The 21,857-nt window shown below is 37.3% G+C and overlaps 3 protein-coding genes and 1 pseudogene across 4 annotated transcripts; all 4 read right to left on the minus strand.

Annotated features, from left to right (window-relative positions):
- Window positions 1-1,016, minus strand: part of LOC105136543 (pentatricopeptide repeat-containing protein At3g24000, mitochondrial-like) — a 5,670-nt pseudogene extending 4,654 nt beyond the window's left edge.
- Window positions 1,017-1,467: 451 nt separating this feature from the next.
- LOC105136448 (enhancer of mRNA-decapping protein 4-like) lies at window positions 1,468-11,123 on the minus strand. Of its 2 annotated transcripts, none has more exons than XM_011041803.1 (13): window positions 10,920-11,123; window positions 9,851-10,780; window positions 8,992-9,041; window positions 8,770-8,926; window positions 8,428-8,646; window positions 7,978-8,106; window positions 5,733-7,727; window positions 4,888-5,247; window positions 4,417-4,536; window positions 3,908-4,078; window positions 2,711-2,872; window positions 2,411-2,536; window positions 1,468-1,986 (listed from the first exon to the last, which is right to left on the minus strand). In XM_011041803.1, exons 2-13 carry the CDS (start codon window positions 10,754-10,756, stop codon window positions 1,678-1,680), a joined length of 4,704 nt encoding a protein of 1,567 aa, XP_011040105.1. In that variant the 5' UTR covers window positions 10,757-10,780; window positions 10,920-11,123; the 3' UTR covers window positions 1,468-1,677. The 2 variants fall into 2 exon arrangements, with proteins under 2 accessions (XP_011040105.1, XP_011040104.1); XM_011041802.1 differs by having other exon boundaries at window positions 10,855-11,123.
- A 530-nt stretch (window positions 11,124-11,653) lies between these two features.
- Window positions 11,654-14,397, minus strand: LOC105136450 (ras-related protein RABB1c-like). The gene is made up of 6 exons (XM_011041804.1): window positions 14,027-14,397; window positions 13,806-13,945; window positions 13,626-13,708; window positions 13,045-13,249; window positions 12,856-12,924; window positions 11,654-12,045 (listed from the first exon to the last, which is right to left on the minus strand). The coding sequence occupies exons 1-6, from the start codon at window positions 14,070-14,072 to the stop codon at window positions 11,953-11,955; spliced, it is 636 nt and encodes a 211-aa protein (XP_011040106.1). The 5' UTR covers window positions 14,073-14,397; the 3' UTR covers window positions 11,654-11,952.
- Window positions 14,398-14,482: 85 nt separating this feature from the next.
- LOC105136453 (probable galactinol--sucrose galactosyltransferase 2) lies at window positions 14,483-19,372 on the minus strand. The gene is made up of 14 exons (XM_011041807.1): window positions 18,766-19,372; window positions 18,412-18,656; window positions 18,139-18,229; window positions 17,841-17,889; window positions 17,617-17,708; window positions 17,380-17,487; window positions 17,181-17,309; window positions 16,547-16,957; window positions 16,055-16,196; window positions 15,896-15,963; window positions 15,660-15,794; window positions 15,354-15,574; window positions 15,066-15,154; window positions 14,483-14,981 (listed from the first exon to the last, which is right to left on the minus strand). Exons 1-14 carry the CDS (start codon window positions 19,146-19,148, stop codon window positions 14,691-14,693), a joined length of 2,454 nt encoding a protein of 817 aa, XP_011040109.1. The 5' UTR covers window positions 19,149-19,372; the 3' UTR covers window positions 14,483-14,690.
- Window positions 19,373-21,857: the final 2,485 nt, after the last annotated feature.

Consider the following 21,857-nt stretch of genomic DNA (forward strand, 5'->3'; position numbering starts at 1 on the left):
TCCCCCCCCCCCCAGCCACTGTCGGTCCTCCACATTCAGTTAAAACAAAGTCATCAGAAAATACACTACGAAATCCTCTGTTTCGACCAAAATGCTTCCCAATCTGAGATAAAGGCAGTATTCCGAAGTCTAGCAAAACTATACCATCCAGACACCACTTCTTCAGATCGTAATGGTCAAGATTTCATAGATATCCACAATGCTTATGCAACCTTATCTGATCCTGCAGCTAGGGGTAGCTACGACTGCAGCTCCATCTTATCAATTCAGACATTCTACTTCAAACACTTTTCAGGGACTTCGAACAACGAGGAGGTGGGAAACTGATCAATGTTGGCAGGCAACCTAGCTAGCTATTTGCTCATAATGTAATTTCTACTATCAGCAAGGGAATCATATTTTTTCCCTGAATTTTCTGATACAAAAAGATTAAAAGCACTGAAATTTGGTCAAATAAAACTATGAACTGAAACCACAAGAGTGCAGAAAGCTGCATTCTATTGAGTTCCCTCTTTGAAACTAGCAAACAATGAAATCAGATTCACACAAACTAATTCAACCAAATCATATCAACACCAATTCCTTGAAATTTTCTACAACCTTAAGAAAACCGAAAAATGGTATATTACATGGCTTGGCTTTTCCTTTTTCCTTTTTTGTGTTACCATGAATTACCGAACTGTGGATCAATATAAAAAAGAAAAATGGGAGTACAAAATCATAGTACTCGTTAAAAAAAGAACAGCACCAATTTTGCCAAGGATGAAAAAGACAAGCATTCAAAGACAATTCAAAGCTATAGAAGTGTAACAATATTGATAGGAAACTAATCCAATCCATGTAGATTCCGATACTTGTATATGAAAGTAAGGACCGTAGCAGTGTTTTCCCATGGTTCTGTATATGAGAATTTGAGGGGGGCATTTGTTTTCATCTCAGACATGAGGCAATGCCAGTGCTTGCAGACCGAGGAGCACAGAATCAGATTTTCGTTGTTGCAATTTCCTCCTGAACATGTTTTCTTTCAATCTTGCAGGAGATGCTCTTCTCAGCGTGACAACATCCTGATTTCGGCTGTCATCTGTTGGAGGAATGGAATTCTTCAGTACATGAGATGTACCTCTCTCATATAAATGCAGTACGGTCCAACATTAATTTTGATGTAGGGTTTCCTTTTCTCTGTCTAGTTTTCATGTTTTGACAGGCCAGGGAAATTTTCAATGGTGGTAGGCCGGTAGCTTTGGAAACTGATCGAACAGTAATGCAACAGGATAAGAAAGAGTTACACTTCGTTCACAATGTAATTTCCAACATCAATACTAGAATCAACTTCTTTTGCACATCTCTTTCTGTTGCAACCTATACCTTTTACCACCTTTGAAGGAAACAAATGAGTTGAAATCATAAGAGCATAGGAATTTGTGAAGTAAAATTGCTATGATCATGAACTGAAACTACAGGGGTGCAAACTGAAAAAGGTCGATCAAAGTTATATTGACTTCACCCTTTGAAACTAGCCAACAACGGATTATGTAAGAATCACACATTTATAAAACACTCGACTAATTCAAACAATTCTGATTCCCCGAAACTTTCCTAGATCCCTATACAACTCAAAAATAAAAAGTACTATGTTACATATTTGCACAAAATGGTAGGAACGAAAGGGAAAAGAAATCATTTACAGCTCCTTAGCACAGAATTTATGACAACCAGAAGAACACGTATGCCTGAGGCTTCTGAAGCAGATGTGCTGGGCAGACTCCTTTGATGGACCACTATCTGATAGACTTGATCAAAAATTGGTCCTACATGCATCGCAATCATTGGATCTGTAGGGTTTATGGCAGCAGCCACATCTGTCATCCATGCCAACTTTCTAGAGGTTTCATTACTAAAATCACATGCCAGTTGCTGTAGAAGGGCCAGCAGAACTCCTTGGCTTAAAGGTAGTGGTGAAATTGACAATATACCCTGTAGATCAACCTAGTGAAGACAGCAAACATGTCATGAGTGAAAATTATGCTTCCAACTTTGTATTATACAATGCCTGGCACCGTTTGGCTGATCTAAGCTCAAACAAACCCAACGGTTTAGTATTTTGGTTCAAAATTCAAATTGGCAGGTTAAGAGGAGAGTGTGGCCACAAAGATGATGCAAGAATGGCATCAGAAAGCCAAATCTCACTAGAATAAAAAAAACTTGCACGTGACCCCAATCAGGTAGAATATAGTTGAGTCATGTTTTGCTCGTTTACTCAATCTCTTTACCAGTACAAGCACATGTATGCCAGTCTTTCTATGTAGCTTAACACATGAACACAGCTTACCAGTCCCAAGTTATCTACAAGCACTTCAAAGAAACCAGCCATATTGGAGTTTATCTGTCTACAATTGATGACAGAGCATACCTGAGAACATAACCAGGAAACTATTGAGACATCACTTCTGTGCAGAGCTAAGGTGAACGCTTCCTCATATTTCTGCTCAGCTATCAACCTTGACAATTCTTTTGTTGGATCCAAAGGCACCTCAGGCTGTTGATATCAACAAATACACAAGTCAGATGCAACTAAAAGCTTTGTAACTTCTAATGAAGATAGATCATTTTTACTAAAAGAAAAACCATCACAGCTGTTTAACTGGAAGCTACTCAATACACATTAAACAAAACAAAAAAAAAACCCAAACAATAAACGAAAAGGGCATACCATCTCATGCATACCAGGCAATGGTCCATTGCCCAACTTCGTTGATGGATCTCCCACTTTTGAGTTTGCACCTGCAGCCGCCAAAGCTAAGAGCTGCCGTTGACCATCTGCCAGCTCTCCACTTAAGGTCTGGGTGAGTGATGATGCTGAATTGATAGCATCCTGCAATAACACGTGTTCATATACAAAATTTCAAAAAGCAACTATAAACAGTACAGCATGACATGCACCTCAGTCTAAAAACATCAACAGGTCCATGTAAAGGAAAGCATTCTCTTGTATAGAATTAACCACTTCGATATTTATTGAAATCCTATCATTATAGATACCATGGAAGTTAGTTAACTTGCCACCATAAACATGCAAAGAAATTTAAGGTGGAAAATCTATATTTTAAACTCTCACATGCACCCTAAGGGGAAAAAAAAAAAGGACACGGAATATTATGAACCCAGTACAACAACTAAATATAAATTTTTGTTTGGCTTTATTTTTGGCCAAAATGTGTTGGCTGAACAGCTGGTGTTGGTCATAAGCAGTACCTCCCTGCCACCATAAATTACAGGGAGGCCACCCATAGCAGGAAGACTTACTTATTTATGAAAGGAGATTAAGACTATACTCTACTACTTGTTTCATTGCATATTAGTTCAAAGAAGAAAAACGGATTTAGAATGAGACCTCTCTAATGGTGGAACTTAGTTTTCCATTTGAATGAGGAAAAAATAGCATGAGAATCTTTGAATATTTGATTAGATGCTTTAGAGGTCATTTAGAATATTTTTCAAACTGGCTTCAAATGGAAAAGAAGGAATAATTTCACAATAGACACATTCACAAGAGGGTATTTAGAGATCTAATATAAAGGATCCTGCAGTTCAAGAAAACTAAACACTTAAGGGTGTTTTGAAATTCAGTTATAATATTTTAAACATCTACTTCAGTGAAAATTGAGGAATAATTTCACAATGGGTGTCTTTAGAGATCCAATACTATAAAAAAAGGACCCTTAAGTCCAAGTGTTTAATAGTTCAAAAATTTTCACGCACTAAATTGATACAACAGGCTAATGCCATCAGTTCAAGAAGATATACCACAAAGTAGGATGCATAATTGACAAGTAATAAATAAAGCACAAAAACACATGAATATAGAAGATCGGCAACCTACTACTATACATATCAAAAGTACACATACCCTCAGGGCAATGGCCACAGGAGAATGCATGGAATTAAACTGTTGCTGAATGTCATTTATATGCTTATTAAGCCCATTCTGGAATGTGGCATCGACTTGATCAAACATGGCCTTGCAGGACATCTCAAATGCAGGAATAATTGAAGCTTCCAGTGTAGACCTTAATGCATCCTGCAAATACCAACAATATCATTTTTTTCTGTTTTAAGAAAGAAGCTCCTCATCCTTTGGCTTCTTCAAAAATATTTAACAAATAAGTTTCTTAATACATGTGAAAAAATATATCATCATTCATTCTTCCAAAGAGAAGACAAAATCCCTAAAACAATTGCATAGTCCATCCAAAAGAAACTAGCAGAGTAAAATCACTGGGTCAAAAACAGTCCTTAAAGTCCTACATAAAAAGAGATAAACAAACCTTAACCTACTTGTCATTTAAATTAAATTAAGGTTCATGCAAGTCAAGGTTATTGTTCAAAGATACGGCATCATATGGAACTTCAAATAACCTGAAGAGCTTGCTTGCCAGATGTTTGAAACTGTGATTGGATTTGTCTGGCCACTGTAGCTTCAAGTTTTGAACTAACCGTCTTCTCTAACTGATTCACCGCCTTCTCTCCCACCCCTTTCTGCTAGCACATAAAGAAACCTTGATCATTGATGAGCATACATAGGAACAAATAAGATCGACAGGAATGGGAAGATTATGCTATAATTATCAGCATTTAATGAAACCATCATCTAGAGCAACGATAAAGAAACCTTGATCATTGATGAGCATACATAGAAACAAAAAAGATCGACAGGAATGGGAAGATTATGCTATAATTATCAGCATTTAATGAAACCATCATCTAGAGCAAAGATAACTGGACATCTGTGCATGACTCTATTTTCCAAGATTATGATTAGTGATATAGAGAATAAGCTGCTGAAACAAGAATAGATATGTTGACAAATGAGAAGCTTTGGCATTTAACCTGGAATGACTCTGTAATAGCTGATGATATGCTTTTCTCCAAAATGGGAGTGATAGCACGAGCAACAGCAGGTCCAATTGCAGCTATTTCCTTCTTTAAAGTTTTCTCCAAAGCTGTTGGCAAATCCTTGTTTATACAATTCGTGATCAAATTAGTTAACTGCTGTATACGGTCCTTCTCCAACTTCTCATGTTTTGTGTTTTCTTCTTGAAAACGAGCCCATAAAGAATCTGTGTTAGCCCTGATAATTTTCTCGATGCTCCGGCCCAAGGATGCCTCTAGTCTTTTACCTTCTTTGGAAACTGGGACAGAAATCATTGTATTCATCTGCTTCTGCATTTCTTTCTGCATGTTCAGCAACTGTGCAACGTGAAACAAAAATCATCAGTCTTGAACTCTTCATGAAGGCATCAATCTAAAAGAAAAAATGCATGAACAAAATATTGGATAGAGGAAATCAATAGAGGAGAAAGGTTCAAATCCACACATGTTCTAGCAACATTTAGTTTCAAGAAATGAGATTGGATATGGAAATGAGACAGAAAAAATTAGATGCACAATATAAAGGAGGTGACAAAAAGCTGACAGAAGAAAAAAAAGAGAGGATAAAAAGAGTGATAGTTGATTTTAATAATTCATAAAATATCAAAAGAAAAACAGAAAAAAGTGATATTCTCGAGATGATGACATTCTGCAAGAAGTGTGTTAAGCAATCAACACATGACATCAGAAAAGATAGATCATAGCAGTGAACTGATGTTGGGAAATATTGCATATAGCACGCTCATTGTAACCATAAAATTGCAAATCACATATACAGAACAGTTAATTGAAATTCCAATAACCTGATCAAGAGTATCCTGCAAGGCCATTATCTGAGGTAAAGCAGCATCACTAGATTGGGCACCAGAAGTGCAACCTGGTTCATTGGATGAACCAGTTGAGTTGAATGGACTCGGGGAAGGGGAAGGGGAAGATGGAACAGATACTTGAGAACTTTTCCCCTTCTGTTTTTTCCCTTTAGTTGCTGGGGCTGGGGACTGCGGGACAGCCACAGATATTTCTGCTTCACCACTTTTTGCAGGAACATCTTCAGTTACATGTTGCTCCTCATCTACACCACTAGGATTTCTATCAAGTAACTCAGTAATGCTACCTTCATTAGCTTGTCTGATTGCCCCAACACTATAAGCTTCCACATGACAATCTCTAGCCATCTGAATGCCAAGATCCGAGGCCTGAGAGTAGAAGGGTTTTTCCTTCTTCTCAGCAACAGGTGTATGAGATTCTCTGGGCAAGTCAAAGTCATTATTTTGATTGGTTCCTGACTCTCCCCGTGATAGTTCCCCATCACCATCCAGTTTTGGTGGAGACATGTCAGCAGCATCTTCCCAATCATCTGGCTCGCCTTTATTTTTCTCACTTGCTACAGAGTCAACCTGCAAGGCATCAGCAGATGTCTGTTTCAGGATAGGGCTGGTGCTTTCTGTGGCTTCAGAAGATATGATATTTTCTTTCTTTTCCTCAGGGCCTTTATATGCCCCATGAAGATAAGTAGTCCCAGCAAGATCTGCTTTCAGAAGAAATTCTTCTCTCTTCTTCTTCAATCTAGTAGAGGTACTCTTTGATATAGTAAGCCTAGCAGGTTTTTCTTTGGAACTAGATATTGGGACTGTTCCACTGCCAGGTGTTTCTTCAACAACTTTAACCTCTACTTCAACATTTTCAGTATCATTGTTCACAAGCACATCCTGAATCTTTGCCTCTCCAACATTCAGACCCTGAGCAGTTTGAGAATTCTCAGAAGCAGCACCCCTAGATAATATCTCCGATGGAGTTATAAGATGGGTTGGGTGTTTAAACATTACTGGAGGTTCAGAGACCATTGCAATACCAGTTTGTTCGATGTTCTTCTCACCTTTATTCAAATTATCACCAGTGGAGGTATCATTAATATTTTCTTTCACAGTTTCAATTCTTCGGTCAACTGAATGATCTGGAACAGGCTGGTCACCAGCATGACCACTGAGTTGCACATTGGGATCTGTGATATTTGCTGGACTCTGGAGACCTGACAACGACCGGGACAACTTTGGACTTAACAGTAGATGGGGTGACACAGTGTTAGTATTGTCAGTATTATTGCGTGATGAAACAGTAATAGCCTTGGTTTGCCCACTGGAAGAAGCAATATCTAGCGAGCTACCAACATCAGAAGAACCCAAGCTTTCTGGATGGCTTGCTACAGGAGCACTTTCAGAACTGCTAGGAGTCATTGGTGGTATGGAAGTCATGTTACCTGTGGATATCTCAATGGGTTTACTTCCATGAGATGATTCCATAATAGCAGAACCATCAGAATTAGCAGTATCAAAAGCACGAGAAACATTAGATTCTGTTTTCTCCAAAACCATGTTCTCCAGAGGTGGTGGAAGGCATTGTGACAAGTTCAATGCATATTGCTGAATAGCCTGTGTTTGGACACAGTAAACCTGAACAATATTTTCTCCATTTGGTAAACAATCACTGGTTCCAGTAAGACTCAAAATAGGCATTGTAACTGTAAACTCAGCTATGTAATCCATGCGGGTTGCAGCAGGATAAGGCCCATATTCCAAGTGTACAGCATATATGGCATTCTTCTTGGCATTTGCAAGAAGAAACAGGCTGGCTCGGGGTAGGGCTACAACTTGATTAAAAAATGCATCCTCAGCACTAGATTCAGCTGAACTCTTTAAGGTCAAGGTCTGAGTGCACAGCCATGATTCAGCATCACTAGGTAATAACCAGCCCTCTTCACTAGCGGAGGCCCATATCTTCACTTCCTGATTGAGGGGGCCCTGTACATGGAGATATGTAAGCAAGCATCAATACCTACAACATTGAATATATCATGAAGGAAACCAAAACCTTCAAGAACATGAAAGTGATTTTGACACCAAATTACTGATAAAATAACTGTATCACGATTATCAAAGGGCAGTAAAATATGGCTGAATTACATATATATCAAACTTTTCTTTAGTCATCTAAGAAGTCTAGCATAATTAAGCTCCATCATTGTGAAGAACAGAAAGAATAGGAGCCTACCCCAGTGATAAGAACAATATGATCAGGGCGGTCAGGGGCGGTCAGGAATGCCACAGAATTTACAGGATTGCCATCATGTGGTCTGAATACTGCAAGGGGTACTGCCTTACGGTCTTCCCAAATCTTGACCTGTGGAGCAGATACCGAGTGTTTGGTGAATAAAAACACTAAAAGAATAAGAGAATGCATTGCTTATGATGGATACATTGACAGGTAATTTGATGATATGATCATGAAGAATTTGATTATGGCTTAACTCCTTAAAATGTAACTAAGAGATCTTACAAACACAGTTTGTAATAGACTGTCCCTGCCATAAGTGCACATGTGGGAGGGGGAGTTTGGTTATTGTTTGAGGCTCTGTAACCTTTAGAAACTACAAATGGTACCAGTAGAAACAAATTGACAAACTATAAGACTGTGAGGTAAGGAGGGGAGGAGGCAACAAACCACGCCATCTGTTGAAGCTGAAGCTAAACGGGTGGTCATCCATTGACACATGGACAACTCAGTGACTTCCCCATCATGTTTACCAACAAGCTGGACCCCATCAATCAACTTCTCAATGGGACAAGTAAGAGGTTGCTCCACTGAAAATGCTCCACCTTTTCCAATCTTAATGGTATCAATTTTCAAGATGAGATTTCCAATTGCAACAATCAAAATTTCCTGCAATATTCCCATTCATAGTAAAGATAAAGAAATCCTTAATCAAGACCAGTCCAAGTACTGAAAAACGTGTCGCAATGGGAATATTTATCTGATAACGTGAATATCAAAATCCATTATTACTTGCTTGTGTGGATGCCAGCACACTCGTGGATGGAATGATTCTCCATCTGCTATTATGTGAAGGGCAAGGAGTATCCTTTCAAAAATTTGAGGTTTTTCTTCCTCATCTGAGCCCTCATTGATCTTCCTTATGAAAACACGCCCATCAACACATGCACTGCAGGGATAAAAGTAAGCATCTTCTGTTATTAAATAGGGAAAAATATCAATGCAAAAAGTTACCTGGCCAAAAGGTGAACATCCTCAGCAAAGAAAGCCATGTCTGTTACTTTCTGCATGAGAAAATCATGTATGCTAATGAATTAGATAGTTTTTCTGCAAGCATTTAGAAAATAATAAAAACCAACATTGATCTCAAAGAGAAACAAAAGATGTTGCATAACTAGAAGAAAGATACAATATTTGGCCATTTGGGGTTGCTTCTAAACATGAAAGGACAGCAGAAAGCTAAAGTAATGAAATTAATGAGGCTTACTTTGCAAATCTATCCAGTATCACTGTGTGATTTTAATTATAAGACGCTTCAGTGCTAAGAAAAAATCAGGATTTTATTAAACACATAAGAAATTTTAGCATCTCTTATTAAAGTACACTAAGCAATTAATTGACAGAACTGAAACCAAAAATAAAATCCAGAAGCAATAATGGATAGTGATGCAGTTCTCATGTTAATATCTGTAACGCAATTGTTAATTTGATGTCAGTGTCATAAGTAAGTTTAATTATTTTGGTGTGAAGTTTTTCCTCCACTACTCGATCAGTTGAATATTGCCTGCACTTGATTTGGAGAGAGCAGCTATTGGAAAAAAAACTATCCAAGTATTTCAACATGTCAAAATAAGTTGAGAACAAACATTCTTGCAGTGTGTTCATGTGTAATGGATCATCGAAGGACTTCAAATGCATATTTTATTTACTTCATAGAAATCTGATTTATCAATAATCACAAAGTGAAATTCATTATTGGTTAAGACATTGCCAATTGCTAGGTTACATGATGTCTTAAATGTCAATTTTTAATCAAGTTTAGGTGCATAAAACACAAGATCATAGTGAGACTTTAACAAGTATAAGAATTAACCTGGTTATGTCCACGAAGCAATGATCTCAAAGCAGTATTAATATTGAGGATACGAATAGCACCAGGCTTGAGTCCATAGCAAATGTAATTTCTATTAACAGCAATCTGACGGCCGAGAACAAGGCCAGGATCGGATAAATATTTGGTGATGGGTGTGACTTCAAGTTGAGGTTGCACCTCACCTTGCAATCTCACATCAATATCATACACGACATGGTTGCCATTCAGGTGTCGACCCTTAGGGAGCTTGGTACTGAGCATCCTCGCAGGGGGAGCACAACATTGCTGCGTTGGAGATGCTAAACTAACAGGAGGAGCAGATGGGACAGGAGGACTGGTGGTGATGAATGCAGTTGAGGGAGTGGAAGAAGGGAAAGGTCCACTAAGATTAGTGGATAGCGGAGGCTGCTGTTGGTTTTGATTGGTCAAGATGTCCATCAAAACAGCACCACCTGAATTATTAGGTGAGAGTGGAGGAGGAGAGGGTGCAAAGGAAGAGATGGGTTGTGGTCTATTTTGGAGATGGATATTAGTATTTGTGAGGAACTGATTGTGAAGTTGCTGAGGAGGAGGTGGAGGTGGGTAAGGGGAGAGATAGTGAGGGTGGTGAAAAGGGTGGTAAGGACCAGTAGGAGGTGGATAAGAAGAAGATGGAGTTAGATAAGGTGGAGGAGAGGAAGGGAGAGGGAAGGAAGGAGAGGTAGTGAGATTGCCACTTGTGGTAGTGTTACTACTGGGAGATGGAGAAGGACCTTGCTGCTGCTGCTGTTGGATATGGGGCTGCATCATATTCATAGGATTTGAAGAAGAGGGCTTGAACAGTTTATTCAGATCAAAACCTCCTCCTCCCCCTATTATTCCCCCACCTCCTTGTTGTTGTTGATTTGGATTACCAGGTGAAGCCATTATTAAGCAACAACAAGAAGTGATCTGATAATATAATATACAGTGATTGGAAACAATAAGTCAGATTGATAAAGGAAAAAAGGAAGAAAGAAGCTTACAGAGTGGAGGAATTCCTGGATCCGTTCAAGTTCAAATCTTTTTTCAGATCAGAAAGACAACACACCTTTCTTTCTCCACCTCTCTTCTCTCTCTGTTCTGTCGTCCCAAACTAGGGTAGCGATAGAGTGAGATTTTGGAGACGAAATAGAGAAGGATCAAAGGGGAAAAAACAAGCCTCTTTTATGTTGCTTTGCTCAGATGTGTAGATTGACGCCAATGAACAGCACAGACGTAGCAGACGGAGAGTGGAAAATATGGAAAGAGAGAACCTTTTATTTCATTTGTTAAAGTTGTAATTACCATTACTATTACTAATTTTGTATTATTATTATTATTATTATTATTATTATTATTATTATTATTATTATTATTATTATTATTATTATTATCGTCGTCATCTCCTGTGAGTGTCATCAGCAGAGGTACCAGACATAGCACCCACCTGTCGTTGGTACACGTCACCCAAGTTCGCATCTTTCACTTCTGGAATCACTCACTCATTCAAGCTCCCAGGTTGATCAAATCGTACCTGAACTATTTTCTGTCCTATGTTGACAATAAAATTACTAGGTTGATTTTTCATGAGTGGTCTGGACTTTGGAGGAGAAGGGAACTTCCATCCAAGAAGTTCCTCAAAATGGCCTTTGGTCCTTCGTTCTTGGTGGAAGGTAAGGCAACATAATCGAATTATCCATGCTTTCCAAGCCCTTCCTTTCTCTGAAAGATTATGCATTTATTTATACAAATCCCTGGAGATGAAAACAAAGCTGAAGCGGCCCCACATAAAATCGAAGGATCAACACAAAGGGTAAGACTTTCCCGCATTTTTTTCACAATTAAAGGTTTTATTTCAACACAGATACAGGAGGGCGAAACTAGAACAGCCAGAATGAAAGGAAACGGGAAGCAGATGAGCGGCCGACGGATTTACAATCAATGGACGTGATATCGAGAAGGATTATACATATACGTTAATACCCTGAATAGACACTTCAAGAAAACAAGTCACGATATTCAGACTTGAAAAAATAGGGGAGATCTTAAACACAAAAGGTGTAAATTGGTCGCGTTCAAGTATAGCAAATGGGTCTTCAATTTCAACTGCAACAGCCTCCAGCTTGGGCAGAAGCACCATCCCTGCCTCCTGATGACCCTGGAATTCCTCCATATCCAACTTTTATCCCGTAAGACTGCAGAACATCCAATAGAATATCAGCCAAACTACTTTCAATTTTATCTAATAATATTAGTCAAAAAATGGCATCAGTATAGAGCATGCTTCAAAATTGTATGTGCAGATTGAAAAGCTAAGTTGGCAATGGATTGAGCTCTTGAAAATTCAGAAACCAACACTTAAAAGATTGATAAGAAACCTTAAGGAGTCCTGCTACGTAACTGTCAGGGTGCCAACTGACGTCACTCGTATCTTTTCATGAGAAGAACAATATAAAGAGCAATGTCCAAGCAAGCAAAGCTAATTAAAAGCTTCAAATAGCTAACAAGTGGAAAACAGCCAATTGAATAGAGGCGAATGAGTGTACGAAGGAAGCAAAAATCCAAATAGAATACCAGCCAAATCATTTACAACTTCCATTCAATAATAATTGAAGATATGAATGCCAGCATCATGTCTCTACTTGAAAATTAACCATGCTTAAAAAACGGTGTACAATGCAAATCAACAATATAAGATGAAAACGTTTTGAGGTCAGCAAAACTTGCATGTCAGCAACATGAAGATCGAAATAAGAAAAATATTTCAATTTGGAAACCCTTGTAGAACATAATTTCCAAGTTGCCCCATTAACATTTGAAAATCCAGATCTTGTCATGAGAAGAACAACATTAAAAACAAACAATCAGAATGAATATAGTTAACCTTCAAAATTAAAACTTGCAGATGGAAAATATAAAGCAGCCAGAAGCTTCGGTAAATGATGAGACTTCTAGAAAACATATTAGAAATATGGATATAACTGTGCATAATAAACAGGTCTAACCTCATTTGATACATCAAAAACTCCATCTTGAATCTTCTTATATATAGTTGCAGCTGTTTTGATAAAAGCCTGCACAAAGGATGTTGCTATAAGAAAAACTTGACAAACAAATAAGAAAAACTTGACAAACAACAAAGAAACAGTCTATAAGTGTTTCAACGCATAGGTCATCCTATGTTCATTACTCACCTCCTCGACATTCTGAGCAGTTTTTGCAGAGGCTTCCATGAAGATCAAGCCATGCTCCTTTGCAAACTGCTCACCTTCTTCAGTGCTGACAGCCCTTCTATGAGCAAGATCAGACTTATTACCAATGAGCATAATGGTCATGTTTGCATTGGCATGCTGCCTTGCATCTTCCAGCCAGCTCGCCAAGTGATTAAAAGTTTCCCTCCTGAATAAGAAACCAGATATCATTCAGGGCTAGCTTAGGGTACAATATAGTGATTGAAAAAACAGAAACGCACACATTTGGACGCCAAATCAAAAGGGCTTCATCTGTGTCATGAAATTACTTGATTATGATGCCCAGCGTAAGAGATCAGGTGGTGGTGGTTTAAATTAAGGAAAAGCAAATGAAGAAGAAACCCTAAATTGTATATGAAAACAATAGAACCCATTTTGAAAATTTTGTTTAATTAGGTACCTAGCTAGCTGGCTACAGCAGCAGCACAAGTTACAATATCATCTTCTTCAGAAGAAGAAACAAGCAAAAAAGCATTATAGTTATAGCATAAAAGAAGAGGATAGGGAGCGAGAGGGGTCGGTACCTGGTAATATCATAGACAAGCAAAGCGCCGGCAGCACCTCTGTAATAAGACCTGGTTATGGATCTAAACGATTCTTGACCCGCCTAAAAATCATAAAAATCGGAGATTTAAACATAATTATCGATTTGTTCTATAAGAGAAGAGAATTGGAATTAGAGAGAGAGAGAGAAGGGAACGAACGGTGTCCCAAATTTGGAGTTTGATAGGCTTGTTATCAATGGTGATCATACGAGCCCCAAACTCAACACCGATGGTAAGGTCATGTACCGGCTGGAATCTCTTGTCCGTGAATTGCAGCAGCAAGCACGATTTCCCTACTCCTGTTCATTCAGTTTTTTTAGAATTTAAATTTAATAAAAAATCATCATCAAAATTAAGAATTTAAGAGGCAAAAAACGAACCAGTGTCGCCGATGATGATGTACTTGAATAGATAAGCGTAAGACATTTTTCGAATAATAAAAAAATGAAATATGTTTAGTTTTTTTTGGAGGTATTAATAAAGAAGAGGACGACCAAGCAGAGAGAGAGAGAGATTGGATGCAAATTCCAGCGATGCACAAGCTTAAATTAGATTACTGTTATTAAATAATCACGACTGGAGGAGGACGACGACGGCGACGACTTCCGCACCCTTCCTTCCTTCTGGACCTCGCTGTCTTTTCCTCTTTCACCGGATTTTCTTTTCGTTTCTTTTTTCCTTTAATTTATTATTGTTATTATTATAGTTTATTTGGTCGCTCTCTCACCTCACCGTCTTCCTTGCATTCCTTGCGCAGAAGAAGCCCAATGGCCCGTTATCATCAAACTTCACTTCCATGCCCTGGAGTTACTCTTCTTACCACCTCTAAACCAATCTTAATAACATACAGTAGTTTGTTCATTATGCTAAGATTTTTAATTCAAGAATCACATGTTTGCTTCTCATTACAGATGCTTCTCCGTATTCCTTAACAATCAATTAATTACAGCTAAATCAGTCATTATTATATACATGTACATGCCCTGCCCATGCAGATTGCAGGCTCTTTCTTAATTATCACAATAATCTCTAGGCCCCCCCTCCTCAGTACCATATATCCATGTCCCAACCGCTATTATTGGAGGCATCTATGGTTACTGTCACCAATTTGTCCTCTTCTTTGTACTTCATTTCTTCTTCTTCTCCATTTATGGAGCAACCCTTTGGCTTCACACTCGAGTATCCACCAAAACTACCTGCCCCTCTTCCCTTTATGTGTATTCTTCCATTATAGCTTGATGGATCACCACACTGCTCAACTGACTCTATAGCTCCACCACTGTTGTACATGTTCATCAATCCGATGGGTGCGAACTCAACCCTCTGAAAGTAAACCTGCGAAACCATCGATTGAAATTTAATTTACCAATGTAATGCATGTGAGCTGAGTGCAAGAGATTTCGTAGACCAATAATTAACCTTGATAGGTGATACAGTAAAGACATCACATTCCAGAGTTTGTAATCCAATACCAAACTTTTCTTCCTTCGGTAACCGTGACAATGATCCTGAAAAATTGAGAACATTTTGCCTGTCAGCAGATTGCTGGGGTGACCACTTGTGGTTACTTGTATTTCAAAATATTAGAAACATGTGAGTCCCTTGGATTCTCCCAGGGAAAAAAAAAAAAAAAAAAGGGAACAGAGAATGCTGTGAGTGAGATCCTTATGTTGCCTGTGATAAAAAAATGTGGCAGGAAAAGGTTACCTTTATTGAAAGAATAGATTGCACAATCTCCGGTCCACAGTTTCCCAGAGACCTCTTCGAAATACTCAACATCAGCAGGAGAAACCTGTCCAGATATCTCTGCACTATTACTGACATGATTCTGGTTTGTGTTATCCAGACAAGGCCAGCTTCCTGCTCCTTGGCAGTTGAACACACCAATAACTCCAGTGCATTCGTTCAAATTCCAAATCTTCAGAAGACTTGATTTAAAAAATTCCCAGAATGTCAGGAGGAGTGAATAAATAAGTGAATTGAATTTCCATGCAAGTAAAGTGAGAAAGGCACCTCTTCCCATCCATAACTGGGTCAATGAATAAACAATCTCTTGATGGTCTTCCTGGATATTTGGCTCTAAGCACTGATCCATCAGGAAGTACAAGCCTCTTGAGTATCTTGTGATCATGCTCACCAGGTTTATCACTGTTGACAATTCATAGCAATATTGTTCAGCTTTTGCAAGATAAACCATTATGAATGTGAAAAGTAGGGGAAAAAGAATTCTGAAACTACACAAATCTTACCTGACATAGACAGGACACCCTCCCACAGCTCTAGCGATGGCATGAAATTCAGCTGCATCATGGAGGCTCTGCAAGTCGATGAGACGTTCATAGACTATCAGAATTAGAAATTAGTTGTAGAAGATTTTAAAGATGAATGATGAGTAACTCCAGACATACATAGAACATATCCCAATCTGGAACAACAACTTCGCCAAGAAATATGCTGTTAAAAGCCACAGCAGCTATGTGCAGTGTCTGTGTAGCTGGATTTTTCGGATAGTAATCATCCGAGGCCCGTGTAATAGCACTTCTTTTTGAGCTGCACTAACAAAAACGGTTTTTATTTCTATGAAAATCATTGCTCAAGCTGAAGGCGTGAAATGATCAGAAACAATATTTAATTGTCAAAATACACCAAATTAGACAGCTTTAACAAACCATTTTCAAGTCCTGAATAATCTGTTACATATTATTTCCTACATTTGCAATTAATCAGATTGACAAAGCCACTCAATGCATGCTAAAACTTCACAAAAGCTAAATTCTGCTGTGTTTGCTGGACATTGTTCAGGTTTCTATATATTCATGAACTCTATCCTGAATGGATTAGTATGAGTTCATGAAAAAAGAATAAAAATAGGGATGTAAATGGATATATAAGATACTGACTGGTAAATGGAGTCTGTGCTCAGACCCATGCAACAGATAATGCTGTTGTCCTGGAAGTTGGAAGCTATAGACTTCTCAAGTGCTTCTTGGAAATGTCTGGTAAGTGAGACTCGACCTCCTAAATCAGTTGCAATAGTCTCTAATATATTCTGAACATCAACCTTAACCCCATCCACATCCTGTGAAACAAGATAGCTGTGTAGATCATCATAAAACTGAGATATTCTGTTAGGGTCAATTGCACCAACACCATACTTCTCCATGCAATCCATAGCTAGATCCCTCATATTTGCCAAGTTCCCTGGCGATTGCAGTGGGTAAGTTAATTTGGGATTATACTTCTTAGTATCACGAGCATTTGGAACAAGGCCTCCCCAATATCCCAAGAGGGCATGCCATACATAGACGTACCTGAAATTTTGGAAAGGGAAAAGGAAGAAGGAATTCAAGACGCTTCTAGAAAGTATGAACATTAAGACGGAAGTCACGCTGATAGTTGTGTACTTGGTCTGCTTGAAGGACAGTTGCAATGAACTACTCTGCACCATCCCTGTCTAACTACTATCATTAAGCCCCCAAGCACCACCAAAAGAAAAGATAAAAGAACCTCTACCGGACATCATGGGATGCTTACTTAAGGCCAAAATTCCTCTTAATATCTGCAACAAAATGTTTTAGATCATTTGGTGCATCAGCCTGGGATTCATCGGATGTTCTTCGAAACTTGCTGTTTTCTTCAACGCTGACTAACCTGCCTCCAAACCTGAAATTTGAGGAAGATAAGAAAGCCTGCATTTTCCGTATTAAAATAAAAGGAAACGGGATAAACTTACTGTGAACCATCAATAAATGGCTCTCCTTCTTTTTGGAATTCATTAGTGGTATCCTGCCAACCGTCATCTATTATCAAAAACTTTGCTGGAGTGCCTCCCTCGGATAAACTATGAGAGTGAAACGAGGATGAATTTAGAAATTCCATGCTAAGCAACTGTTGCTTTGCAGATCATTTTGCAAGTCGATGTGTTGTGCGTGGAGTAAAAATGTGTTAAGAATTAAGGACATAGATTAACCTTTTCAAGCCATCTTTTATTCCTTGAGGATTTACTTCCTGATAAAAAGCATCCCAGGTGCACCAACCAAACACATCTAGTATTCCTGGCATCTGCATCATAAAGCATTGAAGAAATTCATTAATTATTATGCTTTCATTTTCTTCCTTTTCTACTTTCCTTCAAGCAAGAAAAAGTAGGTGGCCTGTATGAAGATGCAAAGAGTAAATGGTGGCCTAAGTTGCCTGTTTCGTTTCCCTGACAGAAAAGGTTCCGGTCTGCTCCTCCAAAATCCTGCATATGGTGCAAAGAGCATGTAACAACAAGAAGCCAGGAAGGTAGAAGACTAGCTACTCGAGATCTCATGAAATTTTTAATTCAATTTGCTGCTCAGGATTTAAATTCAAACGACAATTAAACATCAATACTCCATATGGAAACGAAATTACCCCCATTTAATTTCTAATATTTCCATTACAAAAGAAAAGGAATCAAATATTTTCTTCAGAATGAAACTTAAAGTTTCTCAGAGGGCTGACCTACTTCATTGATTCCTTCATTAGATCAAATGGATGGTTCCCACAATTCACAAAAACTGCTCTTATGGATTCTGAAGTAACTATAGCGGGGTCACCTATCAAAACACAAAGAAGATCAATTCTTAATCCCTGAAAAAGGAGAGGAAAAGGATGAGAAGATGGTTATGAGATTAGAAGAACAATCACAGATTTTAATTCATGTGGACACCTTGATATTAACAGACACGTACAAGTGCAAGAGTTTTGAATTGGCAACTGAAAGAAAGTTAAGGTTTACCACTTTCAAGACAGAACTCAAGTTCATTTGATGAGTTCCCCTGCAAGCTGCTTCGAAATTCACCATCTAGCAAAGGCAAGAATATGATATACGAGGGAGAATCATTTGGCTTATCTAAATCTCGTCCTTTCCTAGCTTCCAGCAGCAACATCTGAGTTTCAATAGGAATGTCACTTCCTGAATTCCCCACTCTAGGTATCATCCACCAAACTTTAAATCTAAACAGACTCAGTAGTCTCACATCCCTGCATTGCACAATCATGTTCTAAGAAAACTTCCCATTGAACTAAAAACCCTTCTCAATTTGATGTTCAACTAGAAAACAGGGCAAGGTAACAACAAGAGGGGCCTTACTGAATAACTCCAAGCTTGAAAACATGTCTGGAACTGCTTTGAGAGGAAGTAGCACCCAAGAACGCAGATGAATCCGACAAAGGTGTAAGGAAGACATTGTCAGGCACTCCTGTGATTGCTTCTTGGCCATTTACAATGAGAGTTCCATCTTTTAGTAAGGGTTTTGTACTGATAAACATAGAATGCTTCCATTTGTAACAATTGTTCTTATTGAGACGCAGAAGAGACCTGTGTGGAAGGAATCTCAGGGTCTGGATATTACAATGGGGTAAGAATGTGGAGGAGGAGAAACAAGAATTGGGTTTCTGAGGCCTAGTTAACGTTCTCATACTCACCATATTCATGTTCACGTTGAGGGGGTTTGTGGAGAGAGTATGAGACATTATGTTCCTGTTCGTGTATTTTTAAGGTCAGTTAAGAATTTAGAATTTGACAGTAGGAAAGGACAAGGCTTTAAATATAGAAGACTGAGAGACATGGAACAGTGGAGAAAGCAGGTTGGTGGGAGGGATCTATCCTGTAATCATTTGTGTGTGTGTGATGGAAGATGAATTCCAAGATGATAGGGATAAAAAAAAAGAAGCAACAAGAGAAGAGTATTGGCCTTTGTTTTATGATCACATTCAACCTTCAATGGATACATGCAAGGGAAGGCCTTGTCATTTTCTAATCTTCTTAGGAGTTGAAGTATCCTCTCATTTTTTGAGGATATATCTGCCCACTGAAACTTGATCGCATAATAGCGGCACAAATGCATCGCGCTCTTTCCAGTCCATGAGTGTTGCTTCTCACAAATCAAAATTACTATTTTGACACAGCCCAGTTCGGAAAACACGACAGAATATTTGCCTGGTAAATGAACTTCCCCTTTTATTTGGGCACATTCCACTTTATGCTTAGTCTTGGTTGTTTGGCATATTAACCCCCGAGGTCTGCCGTCTTGACGACAGGGATAGCCATGGTCATCAACTAGCATTCAAGGGGGGGGAAAAGTATAATTAACTACAAATAATTTTAAAAAATCAAAGTTCAAGTTTATTACCCTGATGATAGAAGCACAAAACACATCTTTCTATTTGTTGTTTATGTTGTGTTTGGATATTCCGACAAGTGAAATTAATCATGTTGATGTTGGGACAACTCCCGATTTAATTTTTGAGAACTTTTATTTTTTTTATTTTGAATTAATTTTTCTGGTATTTTTATATAATTTTGATATATCAAAATTTAAAATGAAATAATCATTATTATCTGAGTAGAGAAAACCCAGTACTCAAAAACAGCAAGACCATCTGTAAAGGTGATTTGTGGTACAGGGAGGACACGAGGAGCTGCCATGATTTTCCTCTTTCCTGGAGGAAAAGAGCAGTGAGAGAGAGGGAGAGCTCTGATTATTTTTTGTCCACCAGCTTTGAGTCCGCTTGTTTTTGGGGAGGAAAATCCTGCAGAAGAGCTGCCCTGTCAAAAGCTGCAGTGAAGATTAATGGTGTAATTTTTTTGAAAATAATAATGTGTCTTCAATCTTCATACATACTGATGCTGCTTGGTTCAAGTGGGTAGATGCTTGTTTTTCTAAGTAAATTATTGGGTTCAAGTTATGGGAATGGAGTATATTATTATTATTGAAAGAGTTTTTCCTTTTAATAGACTGTTTTAAATTAACCGGATTAGATCGGTCCCGTAAACTTCCAAATATTAATGTTTAAATAAAAAAAGAATTCGTATAAGTATTTATTTGATATTTAGTTTTAACCTATTTTTTATTAAAAGTTGTTTTTTTATTTAAAAATATTTTTTTAAGTATTTTTTATTTTAAAGTGCTAATATTAAAAATAAATTTTTAGAAATAAAAAGTTTTGAAGAGAAAAAATTTGAAACCACACTTTTAAACACACTAGTAGTGACCCGCTCTAAGTTTGGCAAACCACACTTTTAAACACACTAGTAGTGTTTTACTAGGTTAATGACCCGCTCTAAATTTGAATTATGTTAATTTTTTTAAAACATAAAAATATTAATTTTTTATTTTTAAAAAAAAATTAAATTATACAAAGATTGATAATGCAGGTATGATATTAATATGGACCTCATGTAAAAATATAATTTAATTAAAAATAATTTTAAGATAATATTTTTTTTTAATATTAAGTTGATAATATATTAGATTGATTTGGATTGATTTTGGCTAATATGTTGAATTTACAATTTAGGTTGAGATTTTGATAACATTTAAGATAATATCTTTTTTTAATATTAAATTGATAATATATTAGATTGATTTTGACTAATATGTTGAATTTACAATTTAGGTTAAGATTTAAATTAAAATAAATTATAAATTTTAATTTTTAATTAATCAAATAAATAAAATTTAAAAAATAACTAAAAAAATAAACAATTAAATTTAGAAATCAAGTTATGAGATTGAAATGATCTAATAAAAATTAAATTAAAAATTTTAATTTTAATTTTTAATTAAAATAAAAAAATAAGTTAAATCAATTCTCCTTTTAATTTTTAATTAAAATAAAAAAAATAAGTTAAATCAATTCTCAATTAAAATATGAACTGATGACTCAAAATCAAAGAAAGAAAAGAAGATCTGATTTAATCCATACGTTTTAGTTTTATATTTTATAATCTTTCTTGCTTTGAATATTGAACTCTTGGAAAAATAAGCGGTGCCCATATCATCTCACATTCTCACCCCAGACCACCGCGACAGTCTGAGAAACGATACAGAGCCTCAGTGGAGGATCTTGCCACCGCCGGCTGTTTCTTTACAAACCTGGAACTAGAGTTTGAGCTGATAAATCCTCCCGCAGCCCTTCATTCTTTCCTCAGTTTATGCCTCTCTCTTTTTGTTCCAGGATGTCTCTGACACAATCGTGTTTTTAGTTTTTTTTGAAAAATATTAAATTGTTGTTTTTTCAATAATTTTGATTTATAGATATAAAAAATAAAAAGAATTATGTTAATATATATTTAAGTGAAATATTATTCTGTAGAGTATCCCCTGCTGCAACACGCCCCTCTGCTATAATATCCAAACAGCTAATAATTCAGTTCTTTGCTTACTAACAATTTGCAGC

Source organism: Populus euphratica, unplaced genomic scaffold (assembly GCF_000495115.2).
Source record: "Populus euphratica unplaced genomic scaffold, PopEup_1.0 scaffold142.1, whole genome shotgun sequence".
NCBI lineage: Eukaryota > Viridiplantae > Streptophyta > Magnoliopsida > Malpighiales > Salicaceae > Populus > Populus euphratica.